This window comes from Patiria miniata, unplaced genomic scaffold, assembly GCF_015706575.1.
Source record: "Patiria miniata isolate m_02_andy unplaced genomic scaffold, ASM1570657v1 HiC_scaffold_17, whole genome shotgun sequence".
Taxonomy (NCBI): domain Eukaryota; kingdom Metazoa; phylum Echinodermata; class Asteroidea; order Valvatida; family Asterinidae; genus Patiria; species Patiria miniata.
This window is the reverse complement of record NW_024037055.1, coordinates 3,607,241-3,635,027: the sequence shown is the minus strand read 5'-3', so window position 1 is coordinate 3,635,027 and position 27,787 is coordinate 3,607,241. Positions and strand designations below refer to the sequence as shown.

General features: G+C 42.2%; 1 protein-coding gene across 3 annotated transcripts; it reads right to left on the bottom strand.

Annotated features, from left to right (window-relative positions):
* Nucleotides 1-512: 512 nt before the first annotated feature.
* On the bottom strand, nt 513-26,388 carry LOC119723502 (ATP-binding cassette sub-family C member 9-like). Of its 3 annotated transcripts, none has more exons than XM_038194186.1 (33): nt 26,262-26,388; nt 22,459-22,704; nt 21,480-21,888; nt 19,692-19,928; nt 19,030-19,209; nt 18,504-18,665; nt 17,539-17,694; nt 16,746-16,880; nt 16,130-16,292; nt 15,334-15,374; nt 14,535-14,795; nt 13,994-14,197; nt 13,488-13,566; nt 12,934-13,039; nt 12,721-12,819; nt 11,712-11,877; nt 11,215-11,352; nt 10,553-10,784; nt 9,900-10,099; nt 9,215-9,375; nt 8,817-8,886; nt 8,250-8,404; nt 7,847-7,939; nt 7,111-7,213; nt 6,578-6,691; nt 5,687-5,798; nt 4,950-5,077; nt 4,384-4,462; nt 4,092-4,200; nt 3,630-3,733; nt 2,280-2,413; nt 1,933-1,995; nt 1,507-1,644 (listed from the first exon to the last, which is right to left on the bottom strand). In XM_038194186.1, the coding sequence occupies exons 2-33, from the start codon at nt 22,674-22,676 to the stop codon at nt 1,507-1,509; spliced, it is 4,749 nt and encodes a 1,582-aa protein (XP_038050114.1). In that variant the 5' UTR covers nt 22,677-22,704; nt 26,262-26,388. The 3 variants fall into 3 exon arrangements, with proteins under 3 accessions (XP_038050116.1, XP_038050114.1, XP_038050115.1); XM_038194187.1 differs by lacking the exon at nt 26,262-26,388 and adding an exon at nt 25,052-25,536 and having other exon boundaries at nt 22,459-22,701; XM_038194188.1 differs by lacking the exon at nt 26,262-26,388 and having other exon boundaries at nt 513-1,644; nt 22,459-22,676.
* Nucleotides 26,389-27,787: the final 1,399 nt, after the last annotated feature.

The window sequence follows — 27,787 nt, the reverse complement described above, 5'->3', positions numbered from 1 at the left end:
GGGTGGGGCTGAATCTTTTAAACCGGTGGGCCTTCAAGCGATCTCTATAATGGGTGGTGCTAAGCGTGCAGCAGGTGATAGAATTTTGTGCAGGATTTGTGATATGTAATAATAATAATAATAACAGGTTCTTATATAGCGCTTTTAACTAAGATCAAAGCGCTTTACATTATTATTACCCCTAATCACTGGGCCAATTAAACATTCCAAATACCATCTCAGCTCCCTGGGGAGTATACAGCTCGATGCTGCCTGTTAGGCGCAAGGAAGCTAATTCAATCACAATAACCATCACTGCCCTCATAGGTACCCATTTACTCCTGGGTGGAGAGAAGCAAGGAGTGACAAAGTGCCTTGCTCAAGGGCACACGCACCATGACCCCCCCAGGACTCGATATATTATTATCAATTTCATTCAGAACAGGCGGGAGAGCCTGTCAAAATAAATTTGAAGAAAAATTATAAGAAATGGTTTGACTAATTAACACCATTTGAAAAAAAACACAAACAAATCAAAGCAAGGTCCTCTGATTTAATGCTGATAGTTCACAGTGATATCGCACAATAAACGTATGCAATAATTATGCAAATTTATACAAACCACAGTAATAAAAACACAAAAATCCAAAATTTACTGAAAGATTACAAAATGTTATAAAATTTCTTTGGTCAAAGTTTGTTTTACCCAATATTTAAATAAAAAAAAACAACACATTTCAAAAGAATATTTTAAATCTTAAAATGTATATAATATTCCTTTCGGGGTGGCTTCATTTTACTGTTAAGCCTGTACTAAAATTCTAAGTAATTGAAAGTAAATGTGTCTTCAATGATTGTTTATCATTTAAAAAACAAATGCATAAATGGTAATTTTTAAGTACATGAATGCAACTTCCATAAAGCACACCGGTGTCGACTTGCTTTAAATCTTACCAACTTACCCGCGAGTAGATAAAACTATTTTTATTTTATTTGTAAACTTAATTCATATATCCATTATTTCATGGTCAAAGATTGCATATACAGACATATTGCAATTGGAAATTTGCACCCTACTCCGTGCTACCCATAAGAGATACCTTGAAAGAAACTCATACTTTTCTTTCAAGGAATACATTCCATCCAAAAAGATATTTTCGAAACCTTCACTTCGCAGTCAAATTGGGCAATCTGGGCAATCTCCTCCATCAATCCAAACTGAAATAAATCATCTTACCATCAATCTGGGTAAGTTTCAATTAAGAGGAGGGAGGAGGGGGGGGTAGGGGGGGGGTAGGGAGGAGGGGGAAGGGACCACAGTGCCAGCTAGGGAGGCACACCCCAAGAAAAACACTATTCTAGACAATGTGTATGTTTATGGTTTTTGCTAATGGGGGGGGGGGGGGGGGCAATTGCTTGCCTGGGGGGGGGGGGGGGATTGCTTGCCCGGAAAGGGGGCGGCCCCTCTAGACTCCCCGCCCCCTAGGATTGGGTCAGGTATCCCATCCACATCTGCTGCCTGTTACCCTATTGGTTGGCATTGACGAGAGAGGCAAACACGCTGTCCGGATTGGCTAGAAGGTTTGCAGGCGTGTCGTGCTCTATGACCTCGCCCTGGCTCAAGGTCAAAATGGTGTCAGAGTCCAAGATGGTGGCCACACGGTGCTGTGGTAAAACAACAAAAGTACAGACTCAGATTTTAATTATTTCCCCTTCAGTTTGGATTTAAAATCTTTTCTTGTCTTTGAATTTCCAAATAATATATATAAAGCATTACGAATTTCCAAATAATATATATAAAGCATTACGCAATTTAACATTAGTTTCTTTTTTCAACCTTTTTTTTTCAGAAAAAAAATGAAACTTAAGAAAAATATTACAACCACATCTTTATTTTGATGAAAATTTAAAAAAATATCTTTGAGATTTGTCAGGGTAATGTTATGTACTTACTGCGATTGTCAGTACAGTTTTGGAGGCAAAAGCTGTGGCGACGACTTGCTGAAGAATTCTGTCCTGCAGAATTAAATCACGTAAAATAGAACAAAATTCACTTACAGTGCATGACAATTTAAATAAAATTATAATTTAAATAAAACTTAAATAAAATAGTTGACCAACAAAATGTATCAACCCATTAAACACATTTGTCTGTCCATAAATGAACTATACAAACCAACAAAACAAAGAAGAAGTTAATTACATGTACCAACAAATCACAAACCACGTATTACCTAATATAAGACACAGACTAAGAAACAAAACAACCAACCAACAAACAACACAGCTTATCTACATACAGTTTCCACGTCGATCGACGCAGTGGCCTCATCCATTATCAGCACGGGGGTGTTGCGCAGGAAGGCGCGAGCCAAGCAGAAGAGCTGTCGCTGCCCGATGCTGAAGTTCTCCCCGCCCTCCAACACCTGTGAATCTGCAGACAGACAAGTACAATGCGCTGGATTTCTAATCACACGAAGAAAGTTGTGGATGTTAAGGATGTGCATTTACGGATCCTTCAGACACCAGGTATCTGAAAATCATTACAAGATGTGGAAAGAATTCTGCATCCTTATATATGTATTATTTCAATGAACCTTAGTTATTGCAAAAATGTTAAAAGACATGAATCTGGGACTGGGAAACATTTTCGATTTTGATAAAAAATATGATTTTTGTTAAAATTCACTGGACTCTCCATAGACTTTGTACACAACCAAAGAAGTGGGGTCTGGATACTGCATTCTTTCCCAGGATGTTGTCTGGATAATCAGATATAAGCAAGAGATAGCTAACCAGAGATGATCTAAACTAATTTTCTTTATCGTAATCCGATTCCCAGCTTAAAAACTTGGAGAACTGATTAAGTTGCATTCATTAAATATAAAATGGCAGAAATTTGTCTGCCTTATTCTGTTCATCACTAAACTTTCTGCTGAAGGACTGTACTGAAAAGTAAAGTCCGTTTTGCTTAATTATTTCATTACACCAACACTTTCTTCGGTCAAATACTTTCACACGTGTGGTCTAGCGGTGGAGCACAGGATTCGTGATCGAGAGGTTGTGGGTTCAAGCCCCACCGTGGCCATGCGTGTTGTGCCCTTGAGTAAGGCGCTTTACCTCAATTACTCCTCTCAACCTAGGTGTAAAATGGGTACCGGCATTATTCAATGCTGTGAAGGTAACAGACTCGCTGTGGAGGAGGTGTGGCGATCCCCCCACAGCAGCATATGAGTCTGGCCCAATCACTAATGAAAGAGAGATGGGCACTCCGTTCCTGTTAACACAGGTTCGACCCCTTTACCTTTATGCTTTCACAGTCACAAGTTCCTCATTCAAACATAGCCAGATGAAGTGTTGAGAGCCCTTTCACTTGGGCTGAACTATTGACCTTTTTAGCCTGGGCTGAACTATTGACCTTTTTAGCCTGGGCTGAACTATTGACCCTGAAAATCCTAGCCAAACACCAGCCCCTCTGACAAGAACTACATGTTTGTGTAATAAAATCATAACTAGTTGTGAAATAATATCGTTGTGTAAAAAAAACCCTTGGAATGGTTGAACTCTACAAGGTATTAAAAGTATCTAAATGAATTTTAGAGTCAAAGTTTTACAAGTGTGTCTGCAAAAGTCTCGTCAAAAAAACAAACCTAATCTCTCTTCCATGGACATGACAAGTTCTTTGAGCTGGGCTGTCTCCAGGGCATCCCATAATTCCTTCTCCTTCTTTCGATACTCGGGATCAAGATTCATCCTTTGTGGAAATGGACAAAATTGAATGCACAAAAAGTTGAAAGCCATTACAGAAAACTATCGTTACAGGTTTCTGCGTGATTCACAAACAATAAACTGTGATTTCTATAAACTTTCCATTTGTGTGTATTCAAAAAGAATATTCAGGCAAAAACTTAAAAAAATATAAACAGCCCCTTATAAGTTCCATTATCATTCATTTTTGCATCCATGTGTTTCCAGGAATTTCTATGGATTAGTTCATCAAAGATGATTCAGAAGCATTACTTTTAGGGAAGGGAATATTTAATTTGTTTATGTCTTAAATACATAAAAAAACAACTTGACCTTTGACATGATCTGGTGACCTTTGACCTCACCTGATGGTTCCCTCAAAGAGAACCGGGTCCTGAGGTATCATGGCCAGGCTTCGCCTGAGAGTCGTCAGCGGCACGCTGGCAATGTCGATGTCGTCAATTAATATGCGACCTGTACCATGAATAGTCAAAGCGGAATACATCAGCTAAACTATCTAGGGTTGACAAATGTAAATCTGGACTTTAAAACTTCAGCTAATCCCTTTCAGCATTTACCTTTTGTTTAAATAATTACACTAATCATCGGTACTTTTAAGCAGATTCCTCTACCAAAATGCAACTACATGTAGTTTACCTCTGTACGTGTCGACTATGCGAAGGAGAGCTAACGTGAGGGAGGATTTGCCGCTACCAGTGCGACCACAGATCCCAACCTGAGCCAAAGCAAAAGATAGAAACCGTAACATACCAAGACTCTTCACTTATTAGCAGAGTGGTGAAACTTGGTATGGAGCACGTATCAGCTGATGAGAGACTTGTTCCAGACAGGAATTCAAAAAGTTACCTAAAATCAGGGCGGAGCCAGAAATCAGATAGGAGGAAGGGAAAAAACAAGGCTCTTACAAGCGTCTCAAGACAATCGGCTCAACGAAACAGCCCCCGGCATTAGCAGGTCAGCTATTCCATGCGTCACGATTTTCACAGAGGGGTCAATTATCGACCGAGTGAAATCATGAGGGTGGAGAGGGTGCTTATAACCCTAACTCCCTAGGGGATGTGCAAAATCGTATTGAATTTGGAGGATTTAGGACTGTTAGTGCTATGAAACCGGACAACTGAGCCCCTGCTGGATCTGCAAATGCAATTGATCATTTGAAAAAAAGGACAACAATGTTAAGAAATTTAGAGATGTTTGATTACCTTTTCTCCGGCCTGTATATGGACGGTCACATCCTTCAGTACTGGATCTAGCTCCTCGGCATATCTCACCGAGATGTCTTCAATAGAGATGGCTCCTTTAGATGGCCAATCAGAGGGAGGCTCCATACCTGTCAAAAACAAGTGGAAACCAAGACTAAAATCTAAGGGAGACAAAGCAATATGACAAAATCACACGTTACACTGAGTGATTTTGTGGTCACTTGATAGACGAAACCAATGTCCACAGTCAGACCAAATGAACGGCGTGGTACGGACATTACATGAGCATATATAGCATGGACATCACATGAGCATCGCATTGGAGCCACATGGGCATCACAGTCTGCAAGATTATAATGCATACATGGCCTCAAATTCGGTACTTGCATCAAATTATGTCCTCAGTGGTGAATCTGGCAGTGACAGAAATTGTCTCAAATAAGGCCATTTTTCACTTGTGAGAGCCCTTCTGCCACACCCTCAGCCCCCCCCCCCCCCCCAGTAACTTCTCTGGATCTGCCGTTGAACCCCCTCCCCTCCCCCCCCCCAAAAAAAAAACCTTGGAGTCACCCATAGATATAAGTCATGCTCACATGTAGTAGGCCTACAGCTTTGAACCTCCACATACTAAGTTCCCCCCCCCCACTCAACTTGACTGGGATGTCCTCAAATTTCCAGCTCTTATTTCATTGGTGCTTGTCTGTGGGCCGTACAGCGCCCCCTAGAGTTGCGCATACCTTGGTAGGATTCGGTTGTTAGTGTGGCGTAGTGCTTGACTCTCTCCACAGCGTTCATCTCCATTTCAAGCTCAGCCATGTGCTTCACCAAGTGTTGCAGTAACATTGAAACCTGAGACAAACAAACAACAATGGGGGGCCGCCAACATAGGGCTGGATAGCTTAGTTGGTAGAGCACTGGAACGAGGTTCAAACCCCGCTCCAGTCAATTTCCTTGTTCGACCTTAAAATAAAAATGGCATCTAACATTGACCTGAACATTAATTCAGGTTGGCTTGGCGAAAACAAATTGACCAAAATAAATTAAGGTCGACCAGACATTATGGCAGTTGACCGTACATGAATTAAGGTTGACCAAAAAGAGTAGTTGCAAAAGTAAAACTGTACCAAGACCGAAGTAAAGTTAAATGGAAATGGACTAAGATTGACTAAAAATTTAATGAAACCAAATTACTTGAAACAATACCAAAGGTGGAGTGCTGTGGCCTCGTGGTTAAGGGCACTGATTCGTGGTCTGTGGGTAAAGCTGCATGTCGTGGGTTCGAGTCCTGGCGGGGTCATGGTGCATGTGCCCTTGGGCAAGGCACTTTGTCACTCATTGCTTCTCTCCACCCAGGAGTAAATGGGTACCTCATGAGGGCAGTGTTGGTTATTGTGATTGAATTAGCTTCCTTGCGCCTAACAGGCTGCATCGAGCTGTATACTCCCCAGGGAGCTGAGATGGTATATGGAATGTTTAATTGGCCCAATGATTAGGGGTAATAATAATGTAAAGCGCTTTGATCTTAGTTAAAAGCGCTATATAAGAACCTGTTATTATTATTAAAGGGTGACCCAAAAGTTAGCAAGGAGGAGAAAGACACAGTTGAAAATATTTATTCGAGTACTTACCGTGAGTGCATAGCTGATGCCCAGGCCTACAAGACTTAAGTCCACAGTGCCGTGAAGGGCGCCCAGTACAGTTGTTAGGCCCGATATCAGTACAACAAATGCACCCACTAAATCCTAACAAAGAACAACAAAAAAAACGAGTACAAGTCCAACAAACCTGAATTTCATATCCTTGACAAACCCTCATGAAAAAGACAAGAACATTTAGAGAAAGTATGATTTAAACTTCTGTGTTTGTCTAGATTAGGGTTTTTTAAATACAAAATTAGAGCTCAACAGAAACCCAACAGTTAAAATTTATGGGAGAACGTTTAGCAGAACTTCAGTAAATCAAAAGTCAAGTTAAGTAAGACCTCAGGGTGGGAACGACAATTAAAGGAAAGCGTCTGTTATGATTCATTTGAATAATTTGTTACGCGAGACTGAATCATTGTAATCAAATAATTGTGTTGACTTGTGAGAACTTTGAAAAAACAGCGCCCTCGCAGGTGATGTACAGCACACATCACATCGCCATGGCAACACTGACTCACCAATCTGACTGCCAGCCATTTTATACTTGTCTGCAGGTACATGTTTGCTATGTTGTTGGTGGCCACTCGCTCCACGATGTCGTCAAAAAATGCCTGGTGCTTGCTGTCAGGAAAACAAAACCAAAAACCGACAGTCACGGCTCTACGGGGAAAGATCTTTACAAAAATACATGAAACATTCCAACTATACACTTGCTTGAGTTATTTTGACATAAAGAGAGCAGCTAGATAGTGATTTAGTTCCCTTTGGGCAATCTTCCAGGAAGGTTATCAATATTGTTTTTGTTTTTATTTAGTCTTTGTAATCCTGGCCCGTTACCCAAAATGGTTGTGTTGTACTTTGTGTCTGCATGTGTTCTTACCTGAGAAATAATAAATGAAACAAAATGACATGAAGCCTTTTGGATATGATTTATTTGACATTAAGTCAGTTTTGACATTTTTGACAGAAGTTGTTTTGACAGAAGTTGTTTTGACAGAAGTTGTTTTGACAGAAGTTGTTTTGACAGAAGTTGTTTTGACAGAAGTTGTTTTGACAGAAGTTGTTTTGACAGAAGTTTGGCAAAAGCTGCTGACGCAATAAACTCATATGCTCTACTGTGGGGTGTACACAATGGTTCTGGATCGTTGTTGTTTGGGGGGTGTGGGTGGTGAATAGGGTTAAGTGGAGGTGTCGGGGGGGGGGGGGGGGGCAAGGATTGAGTAACGCAAGGGTGAACACTCATTCCAGACTCACCGGTATGCTCTTATAGAAGACAATCCGCCAAGGGTTTCAGAAAAGAAGGCAAAAATGGGCGATCTGGTGATGCTTTCCAGTCTCTTGAGCTCTCTGTATCACGTCAAAAGTTAAAAAAAAAACACTCATAATCATATTTCAAAAAGAAGCAAATGTGTGGATTCTGAATCACGATAGAGATTACCATTAATCAGTTAGCATGAAGTAACATTTTTAATAATGGAGGAACTCTAAATACATGGTATAATTTGACACACGCACAAAAATTGGGACTGTTCGAAAACGCAGAAGTTGAAATTGACTTCATTCAATCCGAATTGAAATATACTTGGTGCATAAAATATGGTAGATTTTTTATCTTTAAAAAAACATCACGGCTGAGTTCCCTGATTTGTGTGTTAACCTGGAGGTTGTGATGAAGACTTTCTGGATGAAGTAGTAGAAGACACAGAAGGGTAAGGTGAAGACGAGGAAGATCGGACTGATGATGGCGTTGATGATTAAAGCAGCTAGGATGCTCATCAGGTGGAAGAGGAATAAGTCAATGGTTGTCATCAGCTTTTGAAAAACAAATACCACAATATTGGAAACTATTTCAAAAGCATAACAAAGATATATACCAATCCGGCAGAAGCCATTTTTTGCGTTTGTTTTATTAACCGTTTAAAGTTGTTTCATCAACCGTTCAAAACCACACATGTGACAGGCTCTCGACCCATAGGAATCTGTCTTATGAATAACAGTTAAAAACTCCCTTGTTAGTTTGATATAGCCATGCTTTGACTGGAGGTGCCATCTGACCTACCAGATATCTCTTTTGTCTGTTGATGGATCTGACTGGTCGCAGCGTGTATACAAATGCAGGGCAAGTGAAAGAAATTTTTTGACTGTTTGGTGATCAAACAAGAGGAGGGTTATATGATTGAACTAATATCGGTGAATGATGAATCCAATGAAAAAGTGTTCATACCGAATCTACAGTTTCTGTGTCTGCTGAGAATCTGTTCATGATGCGACCTATGGGAGTGGTGTCAAAGAATCTGGAAAAGAAAAATTAACATTTTTTTTTTCCCAAATCATTTTGTTGTTGTTGGAAAATTATTTATTATAAAGCAGCAAGGGCTTTAACCCGCTAAGTGGATATGAACAATGAACCGCTGTCTACATAAGCATTATCATGGACAAAAAAGTGGCACCTGAATATAAAACGCTACAACTTAAGGATAGAAAAATAACACCAAAGTTGTGTGTGTAACTGCATAGATTTTTGGTTTTTGAATATTCAAACTGACAAAAAGCTATTGGAATATTCAGTTGAGGATCGAATATTCAAGTATTCGGTATATGCGGTACAGCAATAGAACTTACCGCATGGGCATGCCAATGACGTTACTGAGCATGAGCTTAAAAACATGCCGTGCCGCTATGAGTAGGCCTACAACTATAGCCGCTGAGCGGATGAAGGAATTCAATATACTAGCCACTGATATGGCCGCATAGACCTTGACATAGTAGGCGGTGTCTGTGGCCTAGGACAGAAGAAGAAAAAAAAAAACACAACCGTGTCAGGAATGGTATTACTTTAAGAAGCTACATTTACCAACAGAGCTGGTTCGTAATTCTAGCAAAGGTGAATCCAAAAGAGCTACTCTAGTGTTGCAAAACATCCGCAGAGAAACTTGCCAAGTTTGGAAGTGTACACGTTTTGTGGTTAGGTAACGCGAAAAGTAGCCATGGCATTACAAATTCACGCTCAAATCTGGTTTTAGGACAAGCGTGAACGTTAAGTTTGAAATATTTTACTGTAAAGACAACAACACTTGAGTGTTTTAAGCATAACATCAACATATCATACATCAAGATATTTCGGAATTGGACAAGGACTATTTGGAGATGATGATAAACAGAAATTGCACGATTTTCAGATACACAACTTCCCCTCTCTTCCATTCTCCAATGAGCACCTGCACAGCACATTCTTTGAGGCAGCAATTTAAAAAAAAAAAGATTTGATGATCAAAGTGAAAAGTCATTTTAAATCACCGCAACTTACATTTCCATATTTTAATCCCGCTTCCGACCAGTCAGACAGCCAGTAACTGCTGCTGGCAATGATGCAGGCTTCTAAGGGATACACTAGCAGTATCACGAAGGCTATGGGAAGCTTACAAGCCTTGGCATGGTAGAAGTAGACCCTCCAAGAAACAGAGCCTCGCTCCAGCTCCTCTTCAGCCATCAGATGACCTCTCTCAACTATTATTATTATTATTATTATTTATTCAGCCAAGATTTGCAACAAACATATACAGAGAATATGACAATGTAACTCCAGAGAAGTCAAGATTACAAGTATAAGAGGTCATGAAACAATACAAGTAAGTGTAAACAAAAGCAAGGAGCTATGAATAAAGGCAGCAATGATAAAAGGCAAGGTTGTTACAGAATAAGACAACTGGAAGAAGAAATGACCATTCAGAAGTAGCTAGACTCTCCTTGCTGGTAGCTAGGATTTTTTTCAGACAATTGGGAGTGCTGATATAAGATTTGAGGCTTTGGGAGTGCTGTTTAAAATGGCTGATATTAAACACCATCAGGTGGCGCTCTTCATTGCGGCAAGTTAACAAAGCTGTAGACACTATTTGTTAAAACTCTTCCAATAAAGGGTGGGGCGCCATGACACCAAGGCCCACTCCACCTAAACCTTACCACATGCTTCCCCGACCTCTTTGTCTCGTGACATCGGCTGTTGCCCTGAAATTTGCTTCCTGATCTTCATCATCTCTTGCTCTCTGGACTCCTCATCTGCCTTGGCATCTGACTCCAGGTCCGTTACCTCCTTGACGGCTTTCTGGTAGCCGCTGTAGAGGTCTGGCTCAGCTGCCACTAGGTCTTGTAGCGTTCCTTCCTGAGCTATCCGCCCGTCTCTCATCAGTAAAATCTAGGAAAATCAAAATGAAAAAGAGAAAGAATTACTAATTCTGTCCGCTCTTCCCCACCTCCCTAACAAAGGCACGGGGGGGGGGGGGGGGGGGGGGGGGGGGGCTGTTCGCGTTGAGCTTGATTGGACATTTTTTGTTAACCGATGACCAAGGGTCAACACGTCCTCAGCTCTCATAGGACGTGGGTCAGCTTGACGCGGGTCAGCCTTTCCGTGTGTGCTTGACCCTTCCACGTAAGATGTACATGCATTATTAATAGCTTTGCATTGTTTGATGGCCCTCCTCCGTAGTCATCCACCACCAGCGGCCTTTGGAGAGGGCAGTGAGGACCAGCGAACGGACTCTGTTCACAGAGTTAGAGTTAGGCAGAGCTTCCTTGCCACCGTATGCCTACAACTCACGTAGAGAGCTCAACAGACTTGGCCCTACCTTGTCAGCATGGGCCAGATACTGCAGTTGGTTTGTGGCCAAGATGACGGTCTTCTTTTTCTTGCGCAGAATACCCAGAATGCCATGCTCGAACAGGTGGCTGCCGACGTGGACATCGAGTGCGGATAGCGGGTCATCCTGCAGAGATTGTGTCAACCCATTAGCACTTGTACTACCTTGAATTACACGGTATTTATTCCTTGACGAATCCATAAAACCGTACTTTTAATTGCTGGGGTGGTTTGGGCATTACTGGGGTCAACAGGCATAACAGTTTGAGCGGTACAGGAACTTATGGGCTAAAGTCTAAAGGTTTCATGATTCCAAACTTAATAACTTCAATTGAACTTTGGAGAGGAAGCAAAAATGTGGCAGTATAAAAAATTCGAGAGGACGAAAATGTCTTTACTATAAATTTTTGACTAAATGTACGAGTGGGTCGCAGGACCACATAATTATTATTCCTGCACGGAATCCAAAGGTCGAAACTCTCTCACCAAGAGTATGATATCCCGCCCAGAGTACATGGCCCGCGCCACGCTGATCCGCTGCTTCTGCCCCCCGCTCAAGTTGATCCCTTTCTCCCCGATCTCGGTCTGGTCGCCTGCTGGCAGCATCGCGATGTCAGGTTCCAAGTCACAGGCTGCGATGACGCGACGATACCTGCAGATAGACATATATATAAAGATTCATAACAGAGGGTTCATATAGACCACGCGCTCTGTGACGTCATGCCCACAGGCAACGGCCGGACAACCCAAAACGCTTCGGCATCTTTTGCATATTATTTTGCCCACATTAAATTCATATTTCAAGAGATATACATGCAGTGCAGATGAGACCGTTTACTGCAAGTTGGCATTAGGGTCCAATTTCACGGTAACAGTTAGCCGAAAAGTTGTGCTTAGCATAGAAGAAAAAGTTGCTATTTCACGGCGTGGATGTGCTAACAGTCGCGCATGCATGGAGATTTCTATTGTTACGTCACTGAGTTGAGCAGATTTTTCCTCTGAAGTAAGCGTGCCTTTTGCTGTGCTTATGCTTACAGAATCCATGAAATAAACAGAAAATCCCTTGCTTAGCGTGTGGCCCCATGTGACCACAATATCCAATTTTGTAAACAAATGTCACATTGTCTATTTTGCATTAAAACTAATTATAACTGGGCAGAGGCGCGTTTATTAACAAGAATGAGGGTTATAAAGCGATTTTAACATTTTCATACCTTCTCAGCTCCCTGGGGAGTATACAGCTCGAGGAAGCCACTATTTTCAACTAATTCAAACACACTCGCCCTCACACGTAAGCATTTTACCCCTTTGTGTAAAGAAGTAGTGACAATGTGCCTTGCCCGAGGACACCAACACCACAACCTCAGGCTGGACTCTAACCCACAACCCGAAGAACTTCCTCGCAGATCTTAAATTCATTACCACACGGACCACACGGTCAGATCAGCACCAGGGGTTAAAACGTAACACCGATGAACCGTGACAACCGACTCACCTCTTTCGGTTGAAGGGCTGACCAAACAGGATACTTTCCTGAAATGACGTGTTCAGTATCCACGCCTTCTGCCCCGCATAGGCAATGGAATTCCTGCTTCTACAAAATGAAGAGAAAAAAACCTTAATTGTTTGCTAGATTCATGTGTTCAACGACACTACAGAGGGTGTTGATTGTGCTAGAATGATCGAACGACACAGCAACATCAATTACCTGTTGACCAGTAAGCTCCCGTCCTGTAGCGTCATTTCTTCCAAGATGGCCGACAATAGTGAGGATTTCCCACTTCCGACTGTTCCAACGACCATTGTCAACTTTCCTGAAATGTAGACAAATTTCACTGCTTGAAAATAAACCCCTCATTTTTTTTTTCCAATACGGGCGATTCCCAATAGTGCGCCTCCAAGAGTTTGCAGCGCGTTGGCCAATCACAATGCGCGAAATCAGTCGACCTTTTCCAAACGGGCGTTGGGTCGACAGATTTTGCGCATTGTGATTGGCCAACGCGTTGCAAACTCTTGGAGGCGCACTATTGGGAATCGCCCGTATTGATGTAGGGGTGAAGTGGATAAGTGGCATCAAACCATGATTTGAATTCTTATGAGGCTTGTAAAGACGACCAGAAAAAACTATTTAGAAACTGGAAGTGCCTAGCCACCCCCCACCACCAAAAAATGAAATAAAATATAAACATCAAAAATAAACGTCATGTCACATTTTAGGAGACATGCTTATGGTAAACAAATACTCATTTTATTTACAAGTACCTGCTGGAATTGTGACATTAATATCCTGAAGTACTGGTTCAGAACTCTCTGGATCCCAGGCAAAGCAACCATTTTCAATCTGTAAAATGAAAAAAAAAAAGTTTTACCCAGCACAGTTAAATCACAAGTCATTAAAGTCAATAAGAAGTCAATTACAAGCCAAAACATGTCAAATTTGAAGTCAAATCACAAATCAAAACAAGTCAAACCACAAGTCAATAATAAGTCCATCACAAGTTAAGTCAAAATGACAGCCTGACGAACAATGACAAAGGAATGCCTTTGTTACGATAAATTAATTAGAGTTTGACTAAACTTGCTACTAACTAGCTTCCATGAAACTGAGATGCAGACACAAGTTCAATGGGTCAGAAGGGTATCTCACTTGGTACAAAAATGATGCGCCTTTAATAACTTAGGAGATAAATTTATGCACACGTAGACTTTGGTGGGATTCTAGGTTTTGCAGGGACAAAACCGGAGGGGACTTGTTGTTGTGTTCCAACCTTGATTGCAATGCTTCTCGGCAGGCCCGTCAGTGAGTCCAGACCGGATGAGTCCGTTGAGACGTTGGAGCAGGTAGTGTCTTGGCTGACGGAGGAGTGCAATGAGGCATTGGAGTCCTTGAAGTGCTGCTTTTTCATCTTGAGTAACGGCACCTCCGTGCCGCCGTCAGTGAAAGAGACCTCAGGATCTTTGTCATTGTCGGGCTGAAAATTGAAGAACAAAAAATAATGGATTATGTAAAATTATACAGCAGTCCTCAAGGCATCTGCCTCAAGAAGCCTGTTTACAAAAAAATGTTTAAAACATTCTCAGTCAAGAAAAGTTTTGTCAAGTTCACCGCCACTCAGTCAAAATTCCAAGCCAAATGACCCCAAAAATGCCCACGTCATTTTTTGGATCATATTTCTGAGTCATTGCTTAGATATCATGGTTATTGGCTCTGTCATGGCCCTTACATTGTCTTTCATAATGCTGAAATGCAATGTTGAGATTTTAGAAACATTGTACGTTCAACTTCTGCGCATAAAAAAAAAAACTCACTGTATGCATTTCACCGCTTTCCACAATTTCAGGTTCTTCTTTCTTTTTCACTTCAATGGCCTTCAGCGTCTTCATATCCACCTCGGGCGCGGCCAGGAATGCTGCCAGACGCCCTGTGCTGATGGCACCGGTGACGGTGACTGACAGGGACTGGGGGAACAGGTAGAGAGGTTCTACTAGGAGCATGAAGAGGGACAGGCAGGAGAAAGCCACATCGGGGGTCAGGACCTCACCATTGAAGGCCGTGAAGGTGCCGAAAGACTGAGGACAAAAACAAAATTGCAGATTGGGCCTACGTGAACCATTACATTCAATATAAGGCTGCGAGGCTCTAGTATTTGGAAAGTGCTTGTTTGCCAATAATGACATAAAGTAAATATCAACGTCTGACATGAGCCAATGTGGCCCATCAGGCCGGCGTTAAATCTCCGGTTTCAGTAGCATGAAACAACTGAGAATATTTCTGTTCCTCTTGGATGGGATGCCAGTCCATCGCAGGTTACTCCCCAGCTAAATGCCGGTACCCATTTATACTCCTGGGTGGAGAGAGGTAAGTGGGGTGAAGTGGCTTGCCCAAGAACATAACATATGACCAGCAGCTGGATTTGAACCCCTGACCCTCTGAGCACGAGTCACGAACCCTAACCACTAGGCCCCACTCCCCACTCAATACTGGCATGCATGCACTCTATCAACTGGATCTAATCAGCCGTGTTTTGGAGTTCACTCCATCTGCCTAAGACAGATTTTCAAATAATGTTCTGCTTTCAAATAAACTTGGGTAAAGTCACATTCTTACCACTAGTGTCACCATAAGGGAGGCTATATCTGTCACTGAACCTGTGAGAAAAATTATTAAGCATAGATTTAAACATTAAAGGGAGGTACTTGTGAACGGAGCGGATAGTGTTGTCTAACTCTTTTGCATTGGACGAGTACTCTAGGTGCAAACAGCTTATCATCATCATCCAGTCCGCTGCAGCCGGGCTCCGATACGACTGCCCCACTCCCTCCGGTCAACCACAAGGGTGACAAGCTCGCCGGCCGTCTCCACTGCAGTGTCCCTCTTCAGCACCCCCCATAGGACATAGCTTGTCTTCCCCGCTTCTTCCTGCCATATTTTGGCTCCCACAGAACCACCTGGTGGGCCTTGAGCTCAGGGTGGCGCTGACAGTGCCCCACCAGTCGCATCTTTAAATTTGGTGGTATGATAAATATTTAACATTTTCTACCATGCACGTGCCGAGGTTTCTCAGTGATAAACTTGGCCTGCTTCTGCCGAGGCTTTAGAAGAAATAAAAAGTTGCCTGCTACTGCCAAGGCTCAATAATTTAATAAAAGCTGTTTTCGTAACTGCCGAGGCTTACCAAAATAAATAGAAGATTTCCTGGAAACTACCAAGGCTTCTAGTGGGAAAACTATGTGGACTGGTCCTCTGTGAGGGGCAAACGCCACCTAGCCAGTATCGGAGCCCACAGAGTTGAACATTCAAATAAACTAGACATACGTTCTATTATATTTTAAATCCATGTAATGAAGATATGATAAAAGATGCGGTTATCAAGGAATCTGGGAGGGTTATGTATGAAACTCACCTATGACCCCATAGCACACACTCGACTTGCCCATTACCCAGATTTCTGAACGTCTTATTTTTGTAATCTTGGTGCTGAACAGATCTTCCCAGCCGTACGTTTTGAGTAGTCTGATCCCCTGTAGTACCTCGCTGCACAGTTTGAGACGTTTGTCGGACAAAACCTGATAGAAAAAATAAATAAATAAATAAATAAATTAATAAAAAAGTGTGATGTGGTATGTCAAACACAGGCACTTTTGGGCAAGAGTGTCAATTTTGAGTTATTGCAATGTAAGTAAAATACAAACCTTGCCAGGCCCGTATGCTGGGGGGGGGGTCAAAAGAACCCCACCGCTGGGTGAAAAAAAAAAAATCTCAAAATTTGGCCAAATTGATTTTTTGTCATGAACCTTTTTATTTCAACAAAATGCCCATCTTCACAAAGTTTTATTCCGATCCGAGTTCTAATTTACTAAAAACACAAATTAGATTCTGCGGTGTATCTCTAAAGACTCTGAAACCGTTCACCACAAAGTGACGCTTGACGACACGCCGCTTTACACGCTAATTCCAATAGTGCTATGACGTCACCAAGGAGCCTCAAAAGTGGGAATTCAGCGTTTCGCATGTCTTACCAAAGTTTGTTTCTCTAGCTTGGCCATGTATCTCCCCAAAGCAAGTTGAACAGGAGCTATGAGGACAAAGATCATCAAGCCCAGAGCAGCAGAATAACCCAACTGAAAGATCAGGAGCATCACGGTAACTCCAATCTGCAACCAATCAGCCAATCAAATCGCTTGTTAGATCATAACTGTTAAGTGGATAATTTGTCAAATGCCATCTGATTGGTGAGTAGGCACGTTTTCTGACCTTCATCTCGTGTGACCCTGGTTTGAATCCTGTACTATCGTGTAGATTGGATTCATTCATGCTTGCTTGATTGGGTAGTTTTTTTCCCCAAGCTATCTCAGATTCTTGGAAGGGGTCGAGTCGAGGTCAGGGTCAGTTGCGGCTGGCAAGGGGGAGAGCTAGGAATGGCAAGGGGTAGGTAGTAGTCACTATGAGTTTGTTTCTGCATTCAATAAGGGATGTTGAACAATAGAGGACAATAGGGTCTCCAATTCCTGAAGGTCCCCAATTTGGCGATCGGGTAAAAATTTTATGGGAGGGCTTCCTAAAAAGTTAGAGTACAAACAATTGCAGGACAATACGGGATCCCTGATTGCAGGCAACTACATACTTTGTCTGTGTGCTCCACAAAAGAAAAAACAAAACAAATTGAATAACAAGTAAGATTTGATACTTTGTAGAGATGAACTAGCAAAGGGTTGCAGTTACACTGGAGACGATTTTGCCGACAAAAAATTAACGGGGGTAGGCAACACCCATGGAGGCAAGAAGGGAGCCTCTCCAATTTGAATATCTCACCTGTATAGGCACGGTCACCATCCAGCAGAGAAACTCCATCATGTCGGAGGCATTTTTGGCGTCCGTGGACATGTGGTTGGTGATCTGTCCCGTGGTCATCTCACCGCTGGAGAGGACGAAGGTAGAGATGCGAAGGGACTTCTCAAATACCATCGTCTGTAAAATGTGTAATAATTATGATGTGGTGCTTATATAGCGCTTTCTACCAAAGGTCTCAAAGTGCTTTGCAGTTATTACCCCTGTTCGTCAGGCCATTAGCCCTAAATCCCTAGGGGGGTGCAAAAACGTATTGAAATTGGAGGATTCAGGACTGTTAGGGTTAGACCAGTTTTTGCAGCAGCTCGAGATCAGTGCATTCTGGTCTCTACCGTCACAGCTACCCATTAATACTCCTGGGTGGAGAGAGGCAATTGTAGCAAAGTGTCTTGCCCAAGAACACAAGCACGGTGTTCCCTGTCAGGGTTGAACCCACGTACCACGGTTTGTGAGTGCATCATGAATAAATGTCTTTTGTTAGGAAGTGTTGGCTCTGAATATATGGTGAGAGTAACGTCAGGACGTTTCAAACTGTCAACTTTGCTCATCATCAGGAGACTAAGCAAATTAATCAAGTAATGCAAGAACATTTTAATTCCTTGTTATAAATGTGGGAAATCAGAAGTAGTTGCAGAAACGATGAAACTTTAGGAATCGCATCAAGACTAACATCAGGCATGCAACTGGGAATTCAGAAAAAACGAGGAAACTCCAAACCCAACAAGACTTTGTACAGTGTTTTTCAATTTGTAATGGCATTCATGAGAAGTCAAAAAACGAGGAAATCAGCAGATCAGAGGAAAAGCTGCATGCCTGTAACATGTGACTTAGTGAAACAGGATTTCACAAACTGAAAAACCAGTAGCTCACTGACATTTTGGGAAATTTCACACAAGCAAGAATCCGACATGGCATTTTTTTTCCCCCACCTGTATTGCGGAGCGGATGTGGATTCCCACCAGGGAGCACCAATACTCAAACGTCTGCAACAGCAGCGTACGAATACACGCAGCGATGAACGTGACTGCGACCAGGACCAAGCCGTGTTGAAAGAACTCCGACACTGTGATGAAATGGGGCTCACTGGGTACCTAATAACACCACAAAAATCAACAGAAATTCTTGAATACTACACACTGTCAAGTTAAGTTAAACCCTACTTCGTAGTCACAGCTGATTATTATCAGGTGAGATAAGACACCAAGACTACTTGGACAAAATTGACTTAGCACAATCACGTTTGAGCTTTCAGTACCGAATTCAATGACTATAACGCATTTATAGTACATGTACTAAATTTAACCAATACGTTGATTAGAAAATATAATTGTCAATGGTCGGAGACTGCATGTACCCCTCTCCACCCCAACCCCATCCCCCTCTCTGCCCCCCACCCCCAGCTCAGGAGTTGGTGAACAGGACCTGCTCTAGAATTGTTTCAATTTCTCAACATACCTGAGATTCATCCTTGACTCTTTCCACCCACAAGATGATGCTATTGAGCGCCAAGGGTCCGACAAACCCGCACATATCGCCAGTCAGCTTCAGGAAGAGCGCAAACACCAACCTCCATCTATGGATAGCCCAGTAGACTCGCCACAGGGAGGGCTTCAGACCCTTGGACTTCGCCCTCTCCTGTCATGAAAACATTAAGATAATTGTCAGGATTTAGAAAATAAAGAAAAAAGACTTTTGCCGATTCTGAGGAACAACGTAAATCTGAAGCAGGTTATTTAAAAAGGAAATATCTTGTCAAAATTTCAGCCCAGTGGATAAATTTTTAGAAAACTGTGAAAATTCATCTTCATTTTTCTCGACTCAAAGCAAGGTTTCCTTTGAAAGGCTTCTCGTTTTCCTCTGTTGGTTTCTGTAGGATACAACAGACTTCATAATTTGCAGTCGTTGGATTCTCTTGGAATCAGCAAGGTGCCTAGAGGAAATCTGAAAGGGTGAACCTGCGGGATTTTGAAACCATTAGATTCTGTTGGATCCAACGGACTCCACACTTAGCTGTTGGTGGATTCTGTCATATCCAACAGACTTGCACTTACACGACATAAGCACCCCTACAGCAGGATACCTTAGAATCTCAGGGACGAGGACATTTTGGGGTTTACCTGTTCCTTCTTGAAGGCTTCCTTGAACTTCTCGTGGATGTAGCTGGCCGAGTGGACCTCGGGGAGCTGCCCGAGGTCTTCCATCTCCAAGGGTCGCTTGTAGCCGAGCCGGAAGACCCAGTTGAGCCACCCGTAAGTCACCTCAGAGATGAAGCTGCTGAACTCTTGGGTGAACTTCATGGTGTCCTTGGGAGCCAGAGGGTCGTACTTGTGAGATGTTCTCTTGGACCTGCAAATCTGTTAGAGTGGTTAAATGGAGGGTAATCAAAACATGCATAAATTAATTTTGAGCTTCATTCGCGAACAAGAAAGGACCAATCTTTTTTACCACTTTTGAGAGCCCCGTGGACAAAACACACTGCCTGAGCATATACTGCATATACAAAGTAACACTGTAAAATATCAGGAGGGGGTATTTTCTAAATTTTCAGGCAATGCAGAATCGATATTTCTCTCAGTGTATCTAAAATCATGACATGTCTATGATATTTCCGCCACGGATGGAAGCTTTGACCCGAAAAAAATAACCTCGGCCATGACGATGGTGGCAAAGTTGATTATGCTTGCCAGGATTTGTTTCATTCGATCTTTCAATAGGGGCAAAGTTCATACCTTTCCCCTGAAGGTTTTTCTTTTCATTTAAAAGTTTGATTGACGTTGCTAGCATTCTGTACTCAATATTAACAAATATCAAGGTTCACACACTCCCAACCTAATAGGAGTGGGACGGGCTTCCATTGAAACTAGTTCCAGTGTAGTTTCGTTTTAATAAAAAAGCTATCATGCGTTACCCTTTGCAATTTTTTTCTCATAAAAACTCAGTAGACCGATAAATCCTTGCCTAGCCCCAAACTTGCCACCTACCGATCATAAACATAAAGATGCATTTGGTCTGTTAGTCTTTTATATTTGCCATTCCCTGTAACAAACAAATAACACTGCAAATATATCAAGAGCTACATCGTTTAGGCCTATGTGAATATTTTTATGAACAGAAATTCACCCACTTCCAGTGGAACCATTTTGTTTTAACTTGAACCAAAAAAACACCCTTTCGGGTTTTATAAGTTTAAGTATATACTTCAGTATTTATTTCATCACAGTGCATCCAGAATCCAACATTTTCAGGGGCCTTAAAGCAGGCCCCTGGCCCTGTGGCCCCACGCCGTAAGGGCTCGGAAAATAAAACAAAACATACACGACGGAATTTACTAAATGTAAGAAAGCGGCCTAGCAAGAATAATATTTACATGCGATGTCATGCATAATGATACAATTCTTTGTCCAGAATTAAATGGAACAAAGAATGGAGATAAAAATACAGGGTTTTCGACTTTTCAGTACAGTAGAAACGTTATAAGAGCAACAGTATATTCTAAACAAAAAAATGACATAAATTGTCTTTATAATTTAAAAAAAAAAATTTGCGTCCGTCTTTTTTTCAAAAAGGTATACCATGGAGATACTTTGGTGAAAAAATGGTGCTTTTGTCCACTGTGTAACGATCCTTAGCATTTTTGTTACTAATGTTCCTCACTTTTAAAGGTGCCCCAAATTGAGATACTTACTCATCGAAGTGAGTTATATGGGCACTCACTGAGTAACAACTACATCTTGCTGCATCAAAATGTCTCGCCACGGTGATCGAGTCACAATCTTGCCACGTTTTTCTTGGACCATCTTCAGTTTCGTAGATGCCAAGCTTGTGTTTTCTTTCTCGTACGCTTTCAGACAGCACTACATATACAAAAATGACACTAGTGAAGGGCAAAAGTCTGACTATTTTACCTTCACCCTGATGTTGTTAACTTGCAGAGCAAACAGTCCGAAGTACACCACAAGTGAGAGCACGGAAAGGTCAAATCGGAGCACAGCAACCGACCCAAGCTCCAGCCTGACGATCCCCAGGAGATGCAGCAGCTCCCCGATCAAGGAGACACCCCAGTAGACCATCAGCAGCCAGGCCAACTGAGGCAGCCGCCATGCCTCCATGAAGTGATAGCACAGCATTGCCATGAAAGCTGACGCCAGCGCGCAGAGCTGCGGGACGTAGAGGTGCGGCTGGGTGGGGTATGCGATCCCGGCGAGCCCATTGACACGGAAGGATTCGTCGGTGAGGAGCCCCTCAGAGACGGAGAAGAGGTCGAGTAAGATGACGAGGAGCATTAAGATCCACTGAGCAGAATGCAGAGGATACCTGCAGCGAGAAGAAACATGGTCGAGCAAGTCAACTCCAAGTCACGGTGCAGTTGGAGTACAAGAAGGTAAAAAAACACAATTTACCAAAATGTTGGCCTTTGAATATAAATTCTGTGTGGAATTTGATTGTTCGCGAATCCACACTGTAACATTCTCTAAGCAAAAATGCCTCCATATTACAATCACAATGGAGTCCACAAGATTGTTCAGTATAGTGGCTGGTATAATTGTACAGTACATAACATTTAAAATCCAAAACAGGCATGCAACTGAGAATTTAGAAGAAAAAAAATGAGGAAACCAAACAAGATTTTGTACAGTGTTTTTCAATTTGTAATGGCAGTCACAAGAAGTAAAAAACGAGGAAATTCCGGGATCCAAGGAAAAGTTGCATGCCTGCCAAAAGGGCATGTTCATTAAAACCCTGCGATCAAGACCCAGCTAAGATGCAACAGCCTCCTGCGCATATTATTATTAGACAATCATCTATGCAGCCATTCCAATGAATTAATATTGTCACAAGTGTTTCTGTTGAAGAGTAGGTGGGTACCATAACTGCTCTTTATACCTTTTCAGATATTTTAAATCCCATCCTTTCCGACAGGAGCAACATGTTAAGATCAGCAGGATGAGCGACGACAGGGCAAAACAGGCAGTGTGAGAGATGAAATTGACAATGTCAATCAGACAGACCGTCCGTACTACATCATTGTTCGTCCAGAGGGAGGAATTACTGCAGCAAAACCATTTCCATGGATCGTCGACGGTTTCATTTGAACTGTCCATCGCTGGCCGTTTCCGAGTCTAAAACAACCTGCAACGAAATAATTTAAAAAAAAAAAACCCTAAATATTAAGAATTCAATATGGATTCTTTATCGATGGCTTATTTCTTGAACCCTCTTAGAACAGTTTGGTTTAGGCCTAGGCCTAATTAGTTATCTGGGGTCATATTAGCTCTACTGAGTGGAGCGTTGAATTACGGGTACCCCTCCATACAAACGCTCCACCGATTTGCCATACTTTGGTGACGGCGTCACAGTAGCATAGTGTACATACCCACGCGAGGACAAAAAGACCCCCCAAAAACCGATAAAGAGAATACAAATGAGAGAGACAGTTACCCTGGATCGATCTACACATTCATGACATTCCATCAGACCCCTTATATTGTTCCCAAACAGCGAAAATTTAGGGGAAAAAAAGCAAAATAGTCTGAAAACTTACAGCTCAATGTGTTTGCCGTGAGGCTCAGTCCTTGCCCCGACTTGCCGAATGAGGGCGTCTGACGTGACGTGACGTCACCGTCGTTGCTTGATCGAAGAAAAACAAGTCGCGCTTTATCAACGACTGTTTTGTGTAATGATACGTGCTCCGATTCGCGCCGTACGACAGTATGGGTATTGAACACACCCAAGGTGGAGACGGCTGAAACGTACACGTTCCAAACAAATTAATGATGACGGATACCCACATGAAACTCGTGTCAAAGAACTACTAATATACTGACAAATGAAAATCCCATCGTTAATGGTTATTTTTCTTCTGAAATTGCAATTCTGAAAATGGCAATTCAAATCGATAGCCACATCGGAGCACGTATCATTACACGAAACAGTCGTTGATAAAGCGCGACTTGTTTTTCTTCGATCGAGCAACGACGGTGACGTCACGTCAGACGCCCTCATTCGGCAAGTCGGGGCAAGGACTGAGCCTCACGGCAAACACATTGAGCTGTAAGTTTTCAGACTACATTGTACTTTGCTTTTTTCCCCTAAATTTTTGCTGTTTGGGAGCAATATAAGGGGTCTGATGGAATGTCATGAATGTGTAGATCAATCCAGGGTAACTGTTTCTCTCATTTGTATTCTCTTCACCGTTTTTCGGGGGGTCTTTTTGTCCTCGCGTGGGTATGTACACTATGCTACTGTGACGCTCCACCAAAGTATGCCAAATCGGTGGAGCGTTTGTATGGAGGGGTACCCGTAATTCAACGCTCCACTACAATGCTGTTTGCGCGTATTCGGAACTCGTGGGCCATGGCCTAGACCTGTGAACGTAGCCACGTTCACCATATGAATTCCTTTGGGGAACTAACCCACCGGGCCGGTTTTTATGTGCAACCTCTATGATTTTTTCGTGAAATTTTCAGATTCATTTTTACACGCTTGCGTATCAAAATTTCAACATGAAATTTCACAAAAATTAGACATCTGAAAAAGGCAGCACTTTCTGACTAGCCTATAAAGAGGGTGAGTATGCTTCTAACGCAAAAAAAATCCTACAAACTAAGCCTAAATGTGAAAATCAAAATTTGGCAAAGTGCGACACGTTTTTGTACATGTGGATGTGTGGCCTATGTTTACGGAGGCAGTCCAGTAAATAGGCCACATTTATGGGGCTACCTCTATGAGTATGAGAGAACGCGGCGAAAAAAATCATTAAAAACGGGCCTTTTTTTCACATCTGTCGCCACCACTTCATTATTCGACAGGGTATACCTTAGATCTCATCACAATAGTACAGTGTGACCCTAACAATATACTCTTTCGAAAATGAAAGAAAAACTGAATAAAACACTGAGTTTCAGTCAGAACTCTCGGGCGATTTACATTTTGACCATTAACATACCAATCCCTCAGGAATGTCTATAGCTACAGCACTGTGACTGCAAGCCTCGACCATTCAAAGCGTGAATGCCAGCGGCCTTTGAACACGATGATCGTCGCCACCTTTTTGGTAACCAACAACCTCCCTATATGCTGCATAATAAGTCATGTCACGTCGCTGCTCTTTTTTGAAAAATATATTTTACGACAAGATAGGTTTTTACAACTGCGCAGTTGTTAGATGTGAGTTATGAACTCAAGTTAGCAATGTGCAGTTGTTGGTGCTTAAAAACGTTATCTGTCCCTGTAATTTGGAGATAAATTGGATTTCTTTCAGATAAGTTTTCATGTATTTACAGACATTTTTATTGGCAATATCATTGATGAAATTGATGATGTTTTTTTGGAAAATTTCACAAGTTTTCACACTAAAGGTACAGAGCATTTGGTTCCAGTGATGTTGACCACATTTATATATACAGTATCATCCAACTGCGAACAAACACTTCAAAATCATTCATTTTTAGCGATGTATGACAACTGCGCCTGCGTATTTACCATGGTACTGTCTCCGAAGCCATGCAAACTCCTTTTCTGGCACTAGTGAGCGCGGATCTCTATTGTGTCGAGATTAGCGTAGTACCAACTGAGCAAGCTGGCCGCCAGGTGCTATTGTTGCTTTCGAGCGCAGCGACCTTCAGTTTACTTTTGAAGTCTTGGAGCACGAACTCCTTGGGTCCTTGCTCTATGGTTAAACAGTCAAAAATCTCCCTGTTTTGTATGTAAGCCACGCGTTCAGCCAAGAACTGGTCCATATAACATCATCATAACGTTAAATAGCGCCACCTGGGAGCTTAGATCTCTCGAGTCATTTTTTCTTCGTCTCGCCAGCTTTCCAACAATATAACCCTTATTGTGATTAGTTAAGGTTTAGGCTCGCGTGTATTCATTTACTAAAGAATTGTACATCTAAACTCCAATAAAATTTGCCGTTGCTCAATGGCTCAGCGCGTAGGGTCTGTTTATTCATGGTTTATTGTACACGTGCTAGGCAGCGCTACTTATATACTGTGTATACACAGAGCCCGGGAGCGCTTATCTCTATGTGTCCAAGGTCATCTGGCTGTGCGCTTTGGCCAGTTTACAAGAACACAAACACCCGCCGCGCAGTTTATACCACTCGGGCACAACAGAAATGCTCAAAAAGTACACTTTGTGTAATGAATAGGTGACACCGGGAATCGGCGTCGAAAATAGGGACACTTGGAATACGGCCAGTTCACTTTGACGTTAATTCTTTATTCTGTGAGAGAGTAAAACAGGGTGATGTTACTCGGTCCATGGAGGTAGAATTAGATTCTACCTCCATGCTCGGTCGAATCAGTGTTTGAATGTGGCCAACTATTCTTTAAGTAAATAGTTAAAAATCCAAACCAAATATGTACATGTAAAGGTCAACCTAACAATCTACTCAATTATCCAATCAAAATAAATGCAACTTCAATGTAAATAATAAGTCATAGCTTAATCACGAATGAACTGCGATTCGCGCCAAACGATCGGCGTTGGCTGCCATCTGTTCTTGCAGCCAAATCATTATTCCAAAAATTACAGTAAATGCCACAAATGTTGAATATAAATGCAAGATAAAGAACGTACAAGTAAAGTTGATAATAAAAGCATGGAGGAATAAGAACGGTAAGAATGCATATCAATGGAGATAATTATAAAGATAAGAGTAAAATAAGCAAAATATAAATTACCTGTGAGAGAGTAAAACAGGGTACGTGATGTACTCGGTCGAATCAGTGTTTGGCGCAGTACGTGGGAAGCTTAAAGGTTGCCGGTAGTTGAACCATTTGTTCCTATTATATTCCTCCATGGTTGACTAACTAATTACGGTAGGTGGCGGAGTGATATTTGTTATGTAATCATGTTTTAAGGAACTATTACAGATTAAAGGAACTACTACATATTAAAGGAACTAATGAAATTAAGGGGGTATATTTTAACCCGTCACAAATATATCATAATTCCCCGCAGTTACTCTGGTGGCTATAGACAAAAATGCTCAAAGAGTACACACCTTATGTTTGTGTGGGTGGAATAATGAATAACTTCCAACAGAAATGAAACGCTGGCGTCACGGTCACCGGGAATTCCCCGTGCGTGACGATCGCAGCGGCGACCGCGCATGCGTGACGTACGTGGGGCCCGGGGGGGGGGGGATTTTAGATGCTCTGTGGTGCGATCTGAGGCAATTTATTACCACTTTCACCAATGTTTTTTGAGGAAAAGATGGTGGTGTACTCATTGCCTGTGCAAGGGCGGATCCAGAACACAATTTTTTTGGGGGGCCAAAAAAATTTTTGGTCCCCCCAAAAAGTGGGTCAAAAAAATTACGGCGTGGGGTTCGGGGCCCGCTTAGGGGCCCCGAAATTTTTTTGGATTCTAGATGCTCTGTGGTGCGATCTGAGGCAATTTCTGACCACTTTAACCAATGTTTTTTTGAGGAAAAGATGGTGGTGTACTCATTGCCTGCCTTTATTGCGATGTCACATAAAAAAAAAAAAATTGGTTTCGTTTTGGGGGGGGCCATGGCCCCCTTTGGCCCCCCCTGGATCCGCCCTTGTGCCTGTGTGGACGGTAATTCTGTACCCCGTTAAAAGTGTCCGGGGGACAGATTTACCTCGGTAAAAGTGTCCTCCCCAGCCCGTTAATTCTGTCCACCTTCAGGTAATTCTGTCCCCTCCAGGTTTTTTTGTCAGTCCCCCTTAAGTTTTGCAACGCAGAAGGCGCCATGCAGTTCTCTATATTGTTTTGATGAATTCACTCTACAATGTATACATTTTTTTTTAACTTAGTCTACCCTTCATGAAGATGAAAACATTTAACTGTTTGGTCTCTTTCTTATTAGATGTAAATGTGAACACAATGTTTCGATCGATTCGGAGTACGGTGAAAATACAGCAAGGTCATGCACTATATAGAACAGTAGCCCTATGCCCTATTCTACGGTGGACGCCTCATTGATATTGGTCTGCGTTCCCATCGTAGCGCCTAACGAAATTTCCTATTGGATGAATGATTCCTTTGCGTGGCGGGATACACATCTACATGTATATATACACATGCGATAAACGCTGCAGCAAATCTTGCAGCATGTTTTTGCGGCGATGCGCGCTCGTGCGCGAACGTACGACTCGTATCATCGCATGGGTGATACTTGCACGAGGACACATTAACCAGGGGGACACTTTCAACGTTTGGCAGGGGGACATATTTACCA

Bases quoted from the DNA above. Each gene is read 5' to 3' on its own strand.
- LOC119723502 (XM_038194186.1), bottom strand. From the start codon at position 22,676: ATGGACAGTTCAAATGAAACCGTCGACGATCCATGGAAATGGTTTTGC. The intron at 14,198-14,534 runs GTGAGTTTTTTT...TTCAATTTTCAG, and splicing joins AAAGCGGTGAAATGCATACA to CCCGACAATGACAAAGATCC. The intron at 13,567-13,993 runs GTTGGAACACAA...TTCATTTTACAG, and splicing joins CGAGAAGCATTGCAATCAAG to ATTGAAAATGGTTGCTTTGC.